Below are 13,284 nucleotides of genomic sequence, written 5' to 3'. Positions count from 1 at the left end.
TGTTGTTACAATATATAATCATGTTACACTCATAAACGCTCACATATATAACATAAAAAAAAGACTATTACCGTTAAACGCTTGTAAAACACTCATTATTCAAAACTGCTTAAAACACATATAAGAAAAGTTACCTTGTCAGCAACTTTCTTCATGATATGCCACATGCATAACCTATGCCTTGTATTTGGAAATACAGCTGCAATAGCTTACTTCATAGCAGGGTCTTGATCAGTAACAACAACCTTCGGTGCATGACCAAATAACTTAAGTAACATTTGCAATAACCATGTGTACGATTCAATAGTTTCAGAAGCTAGTAATCCAGCACCGACAGTAACACTATGACAATGGTTATCAATTGCCGTGAACGGGACAAAAACCATCTTGTACCTGTACAATAAAAATCATATAAAAATACGCACAAAAACATATACATACACACAATCCTATACATACACACAAACTTACTTGTTAGTCTTAAATGTACCCCAAATGCAAGATAATTACTCTTTGAAGTCTCATCAGCCCAAAACATACGAATTAACTCACGATCATCATTGACATCATATTCAAAAGAATAATCGGATGAAAATGTTTTCTTCACACACAATCTCTGAACAATCATCTCAGCATCATACTCTCCAATATAACAATTCAAACCTTGTTTAAAATTCTAACAATCATCTTTAGTTGCCCCTAACTTTTCAAAACCACCGTACTATGTCCTTATAAGGTTAAAAGCTTTAACAGGTCCCAAGTTCATATTAGAAAACTCATAAATAGCTTCCTCTTGGACATGTGTTAACTTCCTGCAGAACGAACAAACTGCATATCAGAATCTGCAACCATTCTATGATTATGGCGTTCAACAAAACCATCTACTTCAAAATTTTCACCGTCGAAAGATTTCAGCTGTAGATGTGCTCTACAGCCACATCTAATTGACGGCCTCTTCCTCCTTTTGTAATATATGGCTTGCTTGATTCATTACAATCACCTTTTGAATCAAACATTTTAGCTGACTTGTGACCTTCTTTACAACATGTAAAGTACTTAGTCTTTACTACACCACAATGCATGTAAGATCCACCTTTACAAGCCCCAAATCCAGCTTTTTTAGCATATTCACTATAAAAATCAAATGCTTGATCAATTGACAAAAACATCATTCCTTTAACAGGTCTGTACGAAGAAGCAACTTCAGGAATGATATAAACCCCTTGACCTTCAACCAAAACACTTGAATCTTCTACACAAAACATAAAAAAAAATTATAATCCAAACACGCTATAACACGCTAAAAAATTATAAACAACACCATTTTAACAAACATAATAGTAACACGCTCATTATACGTTCGTATTATGAAACATCAAAAATCAAAGACGGTCCTAATATGAACACGCTAAAAAACTAAACTAATTCAATTATAATGTGATCCTCATGAGAACTAACATACAGATTATAAACTTATACATCTACAGTTGATTAATTCAAACACAGCAAAAACCTACATTCACGATCGTCTTCCATTTCAAAATCCTAAAATCACAATAATCCCTTGAAAAACTGGTTCATGTACTTAATAGTGCAAAATTGATAGTTTTAGGTACAAAAATTGATTCGTAAAATAAGAAATTGATTTTGACTAAGCTAAATATCAGAATCGTAACAGTTTATATGCAAATTACCAAATTTAAATACGAATCAAAAAGACAATCATACCCTTCTCGCTTAAAAAACACGAGATCTCTTTAACCGCTTTCAACTGAATGGTAAGTGTAGATCGACGCTTCCTGTTGTCGCGTACGGTTTTGTAGGATAACGATTTGCGTATTCCATCTTTTCTCTCTCTCTCTCTCTCTCTCTCTCTCTCTATATATATATATATATATATATATATATATATATAAGCTGAGTTATAATAAGAAGATTAGTTTTTAAAGGAAGGATATGAAATAATTTTGTCAATTCATTTTAAACTTGAATGGTTGAGATTAGATTAGAGAGAAAATCAAGTGTAAAACAAGGGTAAGTGCATAAGAGGGATAACACATTTGTTAACTTTCTCTCTCCACATGCAAGACACATGTCAAATTCCCCAATCATTTTAAAACGTTCATAACTTTTTTATACGACATTTTTTTAAAACAATTTCACCTTCATAACGACTGTTTTGTTATCTTTTATATGAGTACCATATTGCTATATAAAAATAAATAAATAAATTCATGGGGTTTTTACAAATTGTGTTTGACCAAAATTGTGTTTTATTTTTCATAGTGTTTTTTGCATTGTGTTTTTCACATTGTGTTATTTAATTGTGTTTTTCATTGTGTTTTTGTCGTTGTGTTTTTATTTTCATAGTTTTTTTTCCATTGTGTTTTATTTTCCGGCGAAATTTCCAAAGACTTTTCCGGCAAGGTGGTGGCGATGGGTAGCTTTGGGCGGTGGTGGTTGTAGGAGATGAGTGAAAATTTAAGTGGATTTTTAAGATTAATTAAGTGGGTTTTTGAAATTAAATTAAGTGGGTTTTCAATATTAAGGTAGTGGACTAAAATAACTTTCTTTCTAGCATTCTTAGGAAAATCAAACTTCTTATTTGAACATTTCTCTCTCTCTCTCTCTCTCTCTATATATATATATATATATATATATATATAGGGTAAGGATTTTAAGAGAACCCTTTGCAAATTGAGAAATTTGAGAATCATTTTGGACCATTGAAAACACCTTTAAAAAAATTATTTAAAAAAATCATAAAACAAAAAATAACAAAAATTTTTAAAAAGTAAAATAACCAAAATTCTTATATTTCATTCCGGTTTCACTAAAAAAAAGTCGTATTATACACATATGTATAATTTTATTTAATCTTTAGTCACGTAATATACACATATGTAAAGTATCATTTATCTTAAATTATACACATGTGTATAAAAAACATGTAAATGTACATATATGTATATATTATACATATGTGTATATAATTTAGCTAAACCGAGTTTTTTTTTTATTTTTTTTATGAAACCGGTATGTTAAAATAAGAATTTTGGTTTTTTTACTTTTCATTTTTGTGTTTTTTTTATTTTTAGGTTTTTTGTGGTCCAAAATGGTTCTCAATTTCAAAAAGGTTCTCTCCTGATCCTGATCTTATATATATATACATACATATAAAAATTATAACACTTACGATTTTTATTATTCAAATATCACATAAATAACATTATTGATGCATAACCAAAGTACATCCTTTTAATTTAGTTATGTCACATTTATTTTTATATAAAGTTATAATTTTTTTAAAAGATGAAAAATATCTTTCTACATCATTCAAATTATGGTAAAACCTCCTACCTCAAAGCACTTTCCTAATCAATTTTATCATCATAATATTCTTAAGAGTAACTTCCCATCTTAGTATAAATAAGAACCTACTCACACTTCTTTCATTCTTTACACCACTTTTTGAAAAGTTCAAGAGAATTATTTCTTTTTTTTTTTCATTTCAAATGTATGATTTTAATTATTCAAGTCTTCTTCTTCATCTTATTTCTGTATATTTTAATTATTGTTCATACAGTTAATAAAATGGTCACATATATGACCATAACACAATCATATATAGGAATTCACATAATCCATAAACCATGTTGTGTAGGGTGGATGACACAACGAACACAAAGAGATGATCGATTACACTAAGGTCACACTTGAAACGTTCTTACATATTTATTATTCGGTTTTGAATCGTTATATTTTATTCAAAGTACCCAAGGATTTTTGATGATATATTCTCATAGATGTTATATAATCATATCCAAAAAAGTCCATAATTTTATTTCACAAAATCTTTTTCAAAATCGTTAAAACATTGCTTCTAGCAACATTTCAGTTTTGACATTAGATTTAACCATCAAACAAATAGGCATATCCTGTTCATAACAAACTGAAAAATGCAATACTGGATTATATGATAACCTTCATTGAAATAGGGTTCTAAAATTATTTTTACGCATTTTAATTCATTCGTATGAATTAGCAATCAATAATTTATAAACAGTGCACAGATTCGTACCCTCTGATTTACATGGTTGTTTTGGCTTATTTAGGTTACGAATTTGTAAAACTTTTCTAAATAAAAGTAGTTCAAAACATTATAATTTAGTAGACTAAAAGTCTTGATTTATAATAAAATTGTTTGATATTTGAAACACCTTAAACAAAACAGAACTGTTTCGTAGTCCAAAAGCTGATTTCGGAATGCTGTTACATGGTTATAAAACATATGTTTGAATTTGTCTATAATCTTCAAAATCAATATCCTACCTTGTAAGTAGTTTCTATATATTTATATACTTTGTTTGTACACGATATGTTTGAACTACCAAGTCGGGTTTGTTGTTTGGGCTTCGGTCGGGTGGTATACTTTTCGGTTTTAGATATAATTGAAAAAAATGTTCGGGTTGTTCAATTTTCAGGTTTAGATATAATTTTTTAAAAAAGTGTTTCAACTGTTCGGTTTCGGGCTTACATATGACTGAATAAAGAAGTGTTCGTTTTTTAAGTGTTCAAAAGTAAGACGATAAATGTATGGTTAGTTCGAGTCGTGATGTTCGGTTGTGTTTGAGTTAGTTCACGTTAGTTTGTTTGGTTTTTGTTTGCGTTAGTTTGGGTTGGGTTTTGGTTTGTTCAGGTTCTTATATTTAAGGTTGTGGTTTGTTCGGGTTATTTTGGGTTGTTCGGGTTATTCTAAATTATATTTATTTAATTCTAAGATTTAGCACGATTTGATAGTGGCCAAGCATAATGTGACCTTGACGATTTGATGATGAGACTGATCCTGAAAATTTTTAATAGATTGTTTGTAAGGGTCCAATGATTCTCATACACCTTAATTTTGAAGTTATATATTTTGATATTGTTGTTAGTATATATAAATCTATAAAATTTATATTTTGGTATAAAATTTGGATTTTTAATGTTGCTGGATGATTTGTATTTTAATGTTGCTGGATAATATTTAATTTTAGGCATAAAGTTGAATATTATTAGGTATAACCGTATAAATATAGAGCTCAATATAATAAAGCTCAATACAAAGCTATATATTGTTAACTAACCCGTTGTTTCCAAGAAAAGAAAAAAAAACCCGTTGTAAACATAATTTGAACACCACATCATATATAAATCGCTGCAAAGGACAACCTTTGATAGATAAACAACAATCTACTATTATAAATAACAAAAATGTTGATTGAACCACAAACCCCTTAATTGACCTAATAATTTGCCAAGTGGCACTCTCATGTATTAACCTATAATTTCTAATTAAATTTATTAATTTAAAACAAAAATTTAATTAAGATTTAAAACATTCCTTATATAGCCTTCATTATCCCATCCATTCCTTATTTAGCCTTATCGTGGATTACAACTAAGGGAGTTTGATTCATATTATAAAGTCATGTTTACTGCACCACCCCTTTTATTGATTATGATTGCCCAAATGACTAATTTGCTCTTCTCACAAACCTGAAGTATATTGACTCTTGGTTTATATTTTGTTCCAAGTTGCGTGCAATAGATCCCCTTTGTCAATGACAAATTTGGATGTACCATGATAAACACATGATCAAAACATTAGCGAGTTGGGTAGAAACCAATTGATCATATTATTCTAGGTTATTTTGGCAAAAAAAAAAAATCTTATTAACAAGATCAAAAACATAAGCGGATTGGGTAGAATGTCAAAGTGACTAATTTTGTATGGACCGGTTGGAACCGGAACCGGAACACTCCCTATCAAGTATTTAGATTGGCAATATGGGTGTCACATATGAATACAAAAGCCTTATTATTTTGAAACCGAGCTAAAATGAATTTAGCCAATCTTTCTTTCCTTTTTTTCTCTCTCTTTCGATCTTTTTGACTGATTATGAATGTAAAAATCGAACTAAATGAATGAGACAAGTGTTGGTATTAAATCATGGTTAGTTTGTTTATTTTTGTTGTGAATTGCAGGTAAAAATAAAAGTAATAATGGGCATCAGATGACCTCATTAATGGTTAGAGAAACTAGCAATTAATTCAAATAAAAAAAACTGTATATGATGTGTACATGCTTTATTGAACGTATGGTTTGTTAATGTTTCAGTAAAACCATAGCAATTTATTTATATATATAAAACTTACAACTTATTTGTAAGTTTAGTGATTTATGAACTTTTCATTTTTCATTATTATATGTAATACGTAAGTTTAATCATATAAAGTATTTAAAAAGATTTATTAATTATATCGTTTTTATTGTCCAACCGTGTAATACACGGGTTCTTAACCTAGTGTAATATAAAGTAGTTTGAAACCGCTTCTGACTTAACAAAAAAACAAAACCGCTCATTAGGAGCCTTATTTGTTGTAGTGTAATTATTATTTAATTTTTAATTTATTATTTTTACTCGTTAGTCTATTTTACTTTGAATACTTATAACTTATAAGATGGTTTATTTCGTGAGATCGATTGGATCAATATGTGAAAAGCTATTAACTGATGAGGAATTGCTCAAAGAGTTGACCGACTCTTATATGAACCAACTTGATAGGGTAAACAAGGCTGAAAAAACCCAAACTTAATACGAGCGTATCTTGGGCCATTGGTGGAATTTGGCCTCCAATTTCACCCGTGAAGCCATTTTGTTCAAGATTCGTAGCATTTAAAATTACCTTCCAAAGACAATTTGACACGTTTTCTAGCTGCACGCTGTAATTTAGGCTTTCATTTACCATAATGTTTGTCATTTCCTTTTATCGTTTGTAATTTCGAAATTTCGACATACCTGGCAAAATTAGAAATCCCTATACAAAATGGGTCTATTGTAATGTTTTACTCATTCATGAATTTATCAAAAATAATCATTCTTGAGAATACGTTCTTTGCTTGTTTTATCGTTTCCGTTCCATGTTATTATTTAGTATTTATCAAAAACCCTTCACCACCAAACGAAAATAATTTCATTTCATATGATTATTTTTGAACATTACAAGAAAAAGTGACAATCGATATAAACACGAAACCACACAATTTCATAGTAACAATCATCAATATATAATAATCACACAACTTCCACCATTTCTGTTGCCTTATCTTCCTTTTTATTCCAAGCTGCCACCACAAGATACACAACTAAATTAACCACACCCAAAATCGCCAATAACCCATAGAAGCAATCCAATCTTCCATGATCAATATCATCAGCTAGCCACCCTTGTCCATTGTGGCTTCCGGTCACCTTCTTCACCACGGACACCAGAAAACTGCTCATGAAAAACCCGAGTGAAAGCGTGGTTAGAAACAACCCGGTGCTCATTGTTTTCATGCTTTTTGGTGATCTTGTGATGAAGAAGTCTAGTTGTCCGGTGTATATGAATGCTTCGCCCGCGCCCACTAGGAAGAATTGTGGGATGAGCATGAATACACTTATTGGAAGTGAGCCTCCGTGAGGAGTTCCGCCTACGGATTTGGCTACAGATAATCGTTTCATTTCGACTACAGCGGCTGCCGCCATTCCAAAGGTTGAGAGGATCAATCCTAGTCCCATTCTTTGTAGATCAGTGAAACCTGTTGTCCAAAACAAATAAATAATTATACACCATTCACCTACTTAGTTTTAGTATAGTTTGTTTCAAGCTACACTTTTATCATCGTACTTAGTATATCCCATAAATAGCAAAACTATGGTAGGGTCGACAATAAGATATATATAATTGTATTGTTGTATCTATATATTTAATTATTCATAAAGTTGTAATTTTTTTTTAAAAAAAGCAAATTTTTTGCGACTATACGGTCGCAAAATTAGCAACAGGGTTTAATCGTCGAGTATTATTGTAACTGGGTTTTGAGTTATTATTCTGGTTATAATAAAGTGAGTTTTCTCATAATAATGTGTGTTATTTATTTGTTTCATACTTTCGTGTTCTAGATATCGATTCAACCTTTGATAGTTGCAAACATGCGAAACTAAAAGATTTCATAAAAGTAATTAACTACCTCTAAGCGAACACAAAGATCGGTCGAAAAGAGTGTTGCGACTATTTTACGACCGACTGTTTCTATCATCGCAAATGATAGTTTTTTAGTAGTGTATCAAAACAAAATATTGTATTTGTATTTACCTGGTGTTCCCTTCCATTTCTTCCAAAATGGGATGATCAAACAATCATAAGCCGCACAAGTAAGCAAGATCGCAAGCACAAAGAAGACGGTTAATGACCCCGCAGGGATATTAAACCCTCCAATGGACCGTTCCATCGTGGACGCTTGCTCAACTGAAAAAGTAATCATTTGAGCATAAGCAGTCCAAAATAATATGGTTGTTGCCCAGACAGGCAACAACCTAGCCATCATTTTAACCTCTTCCACCCGAGTCACCGTACATAATCTCCATGGGTTCGGGGTGGAACCCGAGCCAGTTTTCACAAAATCTCCCTCGGCTACAACCGCAGCCTTGTCCAAACACCTAAACTGATTTGTGTGGTGAATCCTCGTACCCTCGGGTGTGTTTTCGTAGTACATGTTTATGTCATAAGGAAGATCCATGTTCCTCTTTTTTATAGCAGCCACCAAAACTTGAAAAATACTAACAATAGGGCTTCCAGCACTTTTCTTGTACCTATATCTTTTAGTACCGGATAATATCACCAAAATAGCAATGAACATTGAAATTGTGCATATCCCATAAGCCAAACTTCTACCAATCTCATCTTGTATGTACACGAGCACTGTGACCGCAGTGAGTGTGCCAAGGCTGATGAAGAAGAAGAACCTATTGAAGAAATACGCCATTTGTGTCTTTTCAGCTTCGTCTTTTTCATCGAATTGGTCGGTCCCAAACCCTGACACACTGGACTTCAGGCCGCCTGTGCCAAGTGCAACGAGGTACAAAGCAAGGTAGAGGATTCCCATTTGGAATCCGTTCGCTTCTTTGCATTCCTCGTTGGCGTGGCACGGTGGCGGCCTGAGGTTTGGTAGTTTTGTTGATAGTGCTAGTGTTCCGGTACCCTGATAAGATGATTAATGTTGACATGAAATAAGTTAGGATGACAGGAAATATATAGAAAAAGTTTGGTTTTTGAAATTAAAGGGGGGCACATAAAAATGAATATTTGGAGACTAAAGTTATATGCTTATGTGACTAAGCTTAACAATGACAATGTAATGATTCAGTATTGAATATTTACTCTTATAAGGTTTCTATTTTAATTTCATTTTCCTTTTCTGAAAATCTATCCTTTACTAATTTAGTATTTTAATGTTTTTTATTATATGAATTTTAGTTTATTTATAACGTCATACGGTTCCGTAAATGGCAATGTAAGAAAGTGAGTATGATAGGAAGACTTACTAGTGTTTGAATAAAGGCAAAGATGACAATGGTCTTGAATCTTCCAAGAAAAGCATCAGCTAAAAAGCCACCAAGTAGGCACAAGAGAAAAGATGTGCCCATAAAATCAGTAACCACATTGGCTGAGGATGAACTTGGGAGGTGCATAGTTCCACTCAAATATGTCACCAAGTTCACTGCTATTCCCATTGTTGATAACCTCTCACATATTTCAATTCCTGTCATGTAACACAAGTCAAAATCAAGATTAATCTAGCTACATGACAACCCGAGTCAAGTTATGATGTTTCAGACACTGAAATGTGTACTTAAAAACGTTAGTCATGTTAGTATGTGTCCAAGTTTTCCCGCCGACAAATCAAAAATACATTAATTTAGCTACATGACAACCTGAGTTAAGTTATAATGTTTCAGACACTGAAATGTATGCTTAAAAACGTCAGTCATGCCAGCATGTGTCCAAGTTTTCCTCCAACATTCAAAAATACTTCTCTACTCCCCTCTCATAGAATCCATTCAACCTCATCCCTGTATGTGGATAGGGACCCAAAGACGCACAAGGACGTCACATGGGTTTAAAATACGCCATTCGAGCATGTTCCTAGTTATTGTTGTTACATTGTTTTTGTGTCGATGAAAAGAAAGAGATTTGACTAGACATTATACCTTGTGTTGGCTTTTACAAATTAAGAAATTGTCCTATCCCTACTTTTACAATGTTGGGAGTGGGATGTTGAATGCCCTTTTTGATTGGGGGACCCCAAATATCTCAATTATTCCCACATGTACAATGATTAAGCACTAGTGACCAGCATATACCACACTTTTTCTAAATAAACATAGAGTTTAAATTGATAGACATAAAAACATGTGATTACCATTTAAAAGTCGAACATACTTTTAAATAAATAAGAAAGAATGTATGGAAATATTCATTTAATTGTTTTAAGTACTTTAAATAAGAATTAAGCCCATACATAATTATATATTATTTTGATATGAATAATATATATACCATGTATTCCTTTTTGTCAGTAATTCATTCAATTTTTACTTGCATCTTTTCTCATTTTTCTTTCAAAATGAACCGGTCACATATTATACACTCAAAATAAATGTTGCCATCAAGTATTAATTATTATGATTTCAGTCACAAGGGTCACTTTTTTTTGTTTTTGAAATGATGACTTTCTTGTGTGTATACTTGTAATATCTCAAATTACCATTTATAATGATTATTGAAGAAAATAATTATGACTTGCAAACATACCAAAGCAACTATTTTATAGATTTTCTAGTACTTTAAGCAATTGAATGACACCATATTTTTCTCTGTCATCTTCTAGCCACTTTGCAATCATGTATCATGCAGAATGACTTGCATACTAACTTTTCAACCACCTTCACTTAAACATTTACCCCACGCCACCCCATTTCAATGAACGAAAAGAGAAGATAACATTAATACAATTCTATACACATGTATATATTCTATTTTTTTTAACTATGAGAGCCCGTTTCTTATAATCATGCGTATTTAACTTCTGTGTTCATAGTTTTTTTTCTTTAAATACTAGTTTTATCAAGCCTCTTTCAGGTAGAATATAAATAGAGATAACAATTATATTATAAGTGAGAAGAAATATAAAATTTCATAAGGATTTATAAACGTTTAAAACGATAAAAAGGCTTTTCGACTTATATATACGCAAATATAAGCGTAACACTTGTTGTGGCGATAAAAATTGATTTTAACTTCTTCCCTTGTATGCACTCTCAATCATATATATAGAAACCAAAACAAAAGGAAAAAGTATATATATAAAGATACCAAACACAAAACTACACAATAAATTGACCTAGTGGCGCCATGGTGGTCCAATTTCTGATCAAAGTTCTCTTAATTAGCTAGCCAGATATGCTAAGTTTGTTTGTGGACATCCATGGTTAGCTTAACCCGAACCCATGAATCCGATTGACCACAGGACCACTATGCACTTACACACGCACATGCATGTTTGAACATGTTTGAATGCTAAAACAATGAAACAAAATATGTATGGACTCACCAAGAATTAGGGCGGCAGGCACCCAACCACCAGTTTTTGACTTATCAGCCGGGTAGCCTTTGTAGTCTACCGCATCTGCGACGGTCCAACTCGTCTTTCCTTCCTGAAATGAGGCAAAACAGATTATTGATCTACGACGGAACATCACTTAAGTTTAGGGTTTCAAAAAAAGAAAAAAAAAGGTTTAACAAGATAAAAGATTAGGGTTTATATTAGAAAACAAGATGTAGGATTGATAGAAATCAATGATATATACTAACCATTGTTTCTGTTGTGCTAATATATGAAAAGAGCCTCAACACTCAACAAAATTCAAGAACTCTTTAATTCTCTCTTTCTCTCTCTCTTTTTGAAGTTCACTTAACACTTGAACATGTTATTTGGAAGAGCATGCATTTATATAGGCAAAGGAAGATGTACAACTCTAAAGGTGACCCTCCACTAACAATATAAGAAGATCATTCAACGCGATAACTAAAGTTGATGTTGATTTGTAGTGGACTCTAGAACACGTATAACAAAATCACTATTTCTTTTTTGCTTGTTCAAATGCTCTTTTACCACCTATCTGTATGGTACAGGTTGATTGTGTGGGATTTGTGAATCATAATCAAAACAACATATGGTACATACCCATTCTTTTATTTGAGTACTACTACTACATGTTCTTAGTGCTATATCTACCCCACAATAAGGTAAAGTTCCAACTTTTTTCATTTGTTTTTATGCTCTTTCGGTTTCAATTCGCTCAATCATTTTCTTGGGCATGGGCAATAACAGCTAGAGAAAGTATATTGTCATCAAAGCTTCAGTTTAAACGTGCACAATATGTGATTCTTGAATTGAATAGTCAATTTTCAAGATTTGTAGCATCAATAAAGTATGGATACAAGTATATCCCCAAAAGCTAAGATAATTTGACAAACACCTTTGTCATAAATATGATCCTGGCTAATTTGATTTTCGATAAATCAATGGCGGAATACCAACAAACACTTTTAACGACGAATTACTGACAAGTTTTCCTAACGACGAATTACTGACAAGTTTTCCAAGGTGTCATCATAGGCTCCATTACCGATATATTAGTCACTAAATAGGCCCCATAGTCAGCAATTGGGCCCACAACGACGAACACTTAAAAAGCCTGAGTGGTGATTATACAACATATATTATTCTATCGGTGATGAGTTGCCACCAAAACCGGTGAAATATGAACCGTTAGCATATCTTTAAAAAAAATCAATGAAATTCCTCGATAATTATCGTCAATAATACTCATTTGTTTAGCATTGATACTAATCTTGCATTATCATGTTGTATGTTAGTTTCTTGTCCGGTGTAATTTTGATATTAGGTAGGTACATGTGATAATGCTTGTGGTCCAATATTTTTTTTATTTGGTGGGTGCACTAATAGGTCAAACAAATATGTAATAAAGGGTAGGCTTGATACAATTAGGATCTTAAAAATGGAAGGTATTTGTTAGATGATGTGAAAAGCATGTCGACGTGTATGACCTACAAAAGAGGCATTTTTATAGGGTTCTATTCAACCATTATCAATGATGGAAAATTATACATCTATCTTCTTATTAGTTAAGGTATTACCTAAAGTATTGGGACACTTGATTGTTGGGATTCTTTCAGCATTTGTAATTTATGCATGTGAATATATATCTATAATATATACAAACGAAAACATAAAAATTCTACATGCCGTGAAGTGGTCGCTCCCTCTTTTTTTTGAGTCGTCAGATTTGCTTGATTTTTAAATTGAAGATTCTCATGCATTTGACCCGAATT

The 13,284-nt window shown here is 32.0% G+C and overlaps 1 protein-coding gene across 2 annotated transcripts; it reads right to left on the bottom strand.

The window, feature by feature from the left end:
* Nucleotides 1-6,994: 6,994 nt before the first annotated feature.
* Nucleotides 6,995-11,577, bottom strand: LOC143596607 (protein NRT1/ PTR FAMILY 6.2-like). Of its 2 annotated transcripts, XM_077075339.1 has the most exons (4): nucleotides 11,480-11,577; nucleotides 9,411-9,628; nucleotides 8,182-9,067; nucleotides 6,995-7,624 (listed from the first exon to the last, which is right to left on the bottom strand). In XM_077075339.1, the coding sequence occupies exons 2-4, from the start codon at nucleotides 9,597-9,599 to the stop codon at nucleotides 7,119-7,121; spliced, it is 1,581 nt and encodes a 526-aa protein (XP_076931454.1). In that variant the 5' UTR covers nucleotides 9,600-9,628; nucleotides 11,480-11,577; the 3' UTR covers nucleotides 6,995-7,118. The 2 variants fall into 2 exon arrangements, with proteins under 2 accessions (XP_076931454.1, XP_076931453.1); XM_077075338.1 differs by lacking the exon at nucleotides 11,480-11,577 and having other exon boundaries at nucleotides 9,411-9,713.
* Between the last annotated feature and the right edge of the window lie 1,707 nt (nucleotides 11,578-13,284).

Source organism: Bidens hawaiensis, unplaced genomic scaffold (genome assembly GCF_021521415.1).
Source record: "Bidens hawaiensis isolate Kalapana, Puna unplaced genomic scaffold, B.hawaiensis_p1.1 tig00046755_1, whole genome shotgun sequence".
Taxonomy (NCBI): domain Eukaryota; kingdom Viridiplantae; phylum Streptophyta; class Magnoliopsida; order Asterales; family Asteraceae; genus Bidens; species Bidens hawaiensis.
This window is presented reverse-complemented; position numbering and strand designations above follow the sequence as displayed.